The sequence below is a fragment of the Cariama cristata genome, unplaced genomic scaffold (assembly GCF_000690535.1).
Source record: "Cariama cristata isolate BGI_N322 unplaced genomic scaffold, ASM69053v1 scaffold4139, whole genome shotgun sequence".
Classification (NCBI taxonomy): Eukaryota; Metazoa; Chordata; class Aves; order Cariamiformes; family Cariamidae; genus Cariama; species Cariama cristata.
In genome coordinates, this window is record NW_009635092.1 from 5,806 (window position 1) to 10,866 (window position 5,061).

General features: G+C 38.0%; 1 protein-coding gene across 1 annotated transcript in view; it reads left to right on the top strand.

The window, feature by feature from the left end:
• Positions 1-557: 557 nt before the first annotated feature.
• The window catches only part of SLC39A8 (solute carrier family 39 (zinc transporter), member 8), a gene marked incomplete at its 5' end in the record, with an annotated part of 17,496 nt that continues 12,992 nt past the window's right edge, over positions 558-5,061 (top strand). The window contains one exon of the mRNA XM_009707387.1: positions 558-726. Coding sequence (XP_009705689.1) covers positions 558-726 — 169 coding nt within the window. The remainder of the gene's footprint in view (positions 727-5,061) is intronic.

Below are 5,061 nucleotides of genomic sequence, written 5' to 3' on the forward strand. Positions count from 1 at the left end.
TGACTTGTAGTTGCTTTGGCTTATCTCTAGAAGGAATTTGCTTTATAAATAATAATCTTGAATTGTTGGAGAAGCACTGTGGAGTCTGAAGGCCAGCAAAACCGAACAGAGCAGCGAGTGACCATTTGTTTTTATTTTGCTAAGGATTCCAGTGCTCTACTTTGGCAACCACACTGAGATTTGCTACAGGGAGAGTTATGCCCGAACTTGATGTCTTGTATAGAAGGCAAACATTTGACTTTTTTTTTTTTTTTTGTCTTGAGAGTCAGCCTTGGTATGTGTTTGTTGTACAGCAATAAGCCAAATCACTTTCGTTTACCCTCTAAAAAGAACACTTTCCTTATTGATTGTTGTAGGAAATAGTGAATGTGAATAAATGGAAAGTGTTAGATAAGAGACTTCAGCAGCATAGAACATTTCATATTAAAATATTAAATTTTTCTGTAGATGTATATTTTGAGATATTTCATGTTGTAATTCTTGAATTTCTTAGTGTATGATTTATTTTTTAGTTTTGCATTAATGTATTAAGTTGACAAAATCCCTTTTTGTTGCAGTGCTTGACTGGTGAAGAAATTTTTTCTTTGCATGGGATACCAAACAACAGTCACATATCAAATTCAAGCTTCTCTACAATATGTCCTGCTGTTTTGCAACAACTAATTTTTCACCCGTGTGATCATCAGGAAAACTTTGTGGTTACATCTAAACCACATTCTTTACAAGGTTAGTTAATATTAATTGCATTTATACTGTGACTGGAGTGGGGTTTTCTTAGGGGAATAGTAAGCATTTGTCTATACATAACAGGAGTGTCATGTTTAGGAAGATGTAGTTCTAAAGTGGGAACATAAAATTAAAATGCTGTTTCAGGTCAGCAGACTGTCTAAACAAATATCCTATCTCTTGACAGTGATCTATTCAAAATGTGTTAGAGAAAGGTGAAAGAACCGAGTAGCTAGTTATGGAATAATTTGCCCCTTGAAGGAAGAGTCTTTCTGACCTGTTTTATTTGGAAAATGGTTTGTGCCTTGAAGCGTAAGGACTCTCGCTAATAGCTGGTTAATAGGAGAGAAGATGGGAGTACAGAAGGGAAGTTTGTGCAGGTGATTTGCAGTGGGAAATCAAGACAGTGGGATGTGCATGTATCAAGGGAACTCAAGGTAAAATTATTAGTGGACTGCATTTGAGTGGAATTATTTACAGGTGAGAGTCATGACATCAGGGCAGCCAGTGACTTTTACTGAGGAAAAATACTCATATTCTTTCCAAACTCTGACTCCTGCTTTCATGTCATCTTCTGTGCTGCCCTCTCCACGTGGAACATCATCACATGGCTGAGTAGCCTTAATCTTCCTTCCTCCTATTTTTCTCACTACTGTTTCTTTATTTATTGTGCACAGAACTGTAGAGTGCAGTGAAAAATGTAGGACAGGGAAGATTCAGCTGGTTAATGAAGTCACTTGTGGCACTGATAAGGATCAAATATGTAATGGCCTATTTATTTGACTCAGTATTCCAAATAAATTTATTGTTCCAAGTTGTCAGCTGGATTAAAGTTAAAAGTTAGGATGATGGATAAGCAAGTGCCTAATGCCAGTATTTGTGAGCAGAGATACAGCAGTGTTTTTCATAACTTTTGAAATATTAGTATTAATAACATTCTGATTAATGTAAGTGATGATATTTATTAAGACAGATAATTCTTAAAACTTAGCTGTGGCAGTGAATAATTAGAACTATATTTGATTAATCACTGAAACCATGGCATCAATTTACCATGGTTGTTCTAGATTGCTTATACCATATGAGGGCACATATCATCAAGAAGTCCATAATACCTGCACCAGAGGGTAGGATCTGTCCTTTTTTTTTTGTTTATTTGGGCCTGTTTAAGTAGGTTGTACATGGAAAGCTTGACCTATAGTTAACCTCCTAAGCTATTTAGACCGTTCCTCTTGTTTTTCTTTTATCCTGCCGGCTCAGAAGCAATGTCCAGTAGCCAGATAAGCAAGGCAGCCTTTTCTCTGCCCCTCCCTTGGCTGCAGCGCAAGAAATCTGCAAGGTCCATGGTTAAGGGTATTTTAAAACCACAGCTGTATGAGGCTGTGACACATAGTGGTACCTTTTTTGAACAGAGATTCACAGAAAGGCTCAGTGCCAAATGCAGATGTTGATTTATGCACACTCCCACCCCATCACAAAATGAATCTGTATTGTGGCAGCGTTGAGACCAGCTGATTTCAATTACTGCCTGTGAAGCAAAATCCTCTATGCATGTTTCCAGCTGCGTTTATGTGAATTTTCTGCCCAGGGACTCCCACACACTTAACAATATTCTGTCTTCCAAAATATGAACGGACAAGACATACAGAAGAAATTAGTGCAATAAGCTTTACGGGATAGCTACTTGCAATAAAAATAAAAAAGTGCTGCTAAAGCAAAGTAGAAGTTAAAAGGCAGTACATTGCATGTATTTTTCCTTGGGTTTTGTGCAACTCATATCAAACCTAGCTGACCTTAGGGGCACACTCATGTCCTTCCCTTTCTTGTTTCTCTGAAAGATAACAGGGAGGTGTATAAAGCTGCAGAAAATAGCTAGAAATGCCCAGTGGCGTTCCTTTTGTCCAAGGCAAACAGGTTCTGTGGTCTCTGCTTGGCTTCTTCAGAAAGGTATTCATACCCTTAATTCCTCTTCATCCCAGGACAGGGCTAAGGAAGAGCCTGAGCCTGCCTCAAGAAGGCCCAGAGCAGTCATCCCCACGTCTTATAAGGAGCAATGCTGAGCAATGATGTTCTAAGGAGGGCATCTTACTTGCGCTCCTGCATTTTATTTTTCGGATTTCTTTTGGCCTTGAGTATCTTGACTGTCGCTTTGTTTGGGCTACAGTTCTAGAGACAGATAAAATAATGGTAGTTGGCAAAAGCTGACTGCGCCACCAGTCTCGGGGGAAGAGAGTATGCATCCTAAGCAGAATGCTCTGCTCTCATACGTAAAGTCAGACTAGCCAGCTTTCTGAGATACATGGACTTGTGGGAAGCTTAGTGTTGCTGGAGTCCTAGTGAATAAAACCAATTTTAAGATATCGGTGCATATTTAATATTGTGAAATACAGTCCATAATGCAGGAATTTTGGCAACATTGCTTGTCTTGGAATTTTATCGCTTCTCCCCCCGCCCCCCCCAGCTTTGTGGTATTTTCCTTGAAGTACCAGTTCCTGTAATTGTGTAATTATGGGATAAATTTTTTTTTTCTTTCCAATTACACTTCAGATCTTTCTGAACTCAAAGAAGAGCTTGCCACAAGGCCCAGGAGCACCTTCCTGGAGGATGTATAAGAAAGATCATAGATTTACTTAATTCTTTTAAAAATTTCATCAGTTTAAACTAGTCCCCGTGCTGCTGAGGCTCATTGCAGGATTGGTGGAATGTGTAGGATGGATAATACTTAATTTATTCTTTCATTGTCTGAGGTTATTTAATCGCTTATTTTAATTCTTCTTTGTTCTTCCACTTTGGGTGAGTGAATTGGAAACAAAACTTCAGTATGTAAGCTCCCAAGTTCTTTGGGCCATCTAGATCTAGGACAGAATTTTAAAAGTAAAACCACATCTATCTTCTGGCACCCCTAATCTCTGGTAAATCAAGAAGAAGAAAGGCTTTTCCTTTTAGATGTTTTTTGTGGCAAAAGGGGATACTACATACCAGTGGATTAGAATATGTCCCTACTTGTGAGCACAGGTCCTTTAGTACCTTATGAGACAGCTCCCATTGCATTAAGCAAACAAAATGGGGACAGTTGTGTCATTTATAACATGTACTTAAAGTTCAGTGTCCAGGTATGTTTTGCTATTCTGAACAAAGAGTACCAGCATGAAAGCTAGATCAATTTTTAGTGAAGCATATAGTATCCTGAGAACTTCTCTCACAATTTGGCAATAACCTGTTTTTCTGTGCTTGGTTTTAAGCTCCATTCCCGTATCACTTTTGTCATCCACTGATCTACGCACGCAATTTGTAAATTTATCCTCTTTGTCTTTTGTTGTAAAGAGTAATTAGTATTGGCTTTTTTTAATGCAATTTTTGAAACTTGTTCTAATTTCCTCTGTCTGATGCAGGAATTTGGGCAAGTACACTAAATGCCTTATATATGATAAATGGTGTTTTTATTTTGTTAACTCAGTTTAAAATGTATGTTTTGCACAGAATAATGTATAGGAGTTGTCCGTATACTAAACTGAGAGAGACTCGTGCTTCTATAGTAATCCCAAACTGTAAACAGTGGTTTGTGATTCATGATGGCGTTGGAAGCTCATTTGTTTATTATAGATTTGTTTTTTTTAAAGGTATTTACAAGCTTAATTGTAATTCATTTTAATGGATTTTAATCTCCTGTGTAGCTTAGTGAATCTACCCATACCTAGTTTTGTGTTTTTCTCTCTCTCAAAAATGGCAAATCAATGTTCTAACTGGCATTGATTTACCTCTTGCAAATGCTTTAAATGTTTCTAATGCTTTCTATTCTTGACATAATGTAAAATACATTACATATAAAAATTGTGACACTGTGCAAACAAAGTAGACCCATCCCAGTTGCAGGTGAGGAATCTAGCTTAGTGTGTTTGCCGATTGTGTTGCAGGAAAGTTAGGCTGCAGATCGTAATCTGGTCTGTTAGTTTCTGAAACGCAGAAAGGAATTTATGGTAACTTCTCTAGATACATATTGTAAAGCTTATAGTGATGCAACTTTCTGGATTATACCAAACTGTTCTCATATAGCCAACATTATGTTGGCTTTGATTATTATTTGTGGTTAATATTTCTAGATAAACCCACTGTCTATGTGGACAACTTTATGATTCTGTGGCATCACTTGAGGCAGCGTTGTGGATCCCTTCAGTGCAACCTTTAAAGCTTTTCTCTGTACTCACAGGGGCTTGAGATGTCACTGGGAAAAATAGTACTTATGCATACAGGCACAACTTTGTGATGCTTATGAGCAAAACCAGCAAACCGACACCCCCCCCCCCCCCCCCTACCGACCCCAAGACAATTCAGGAT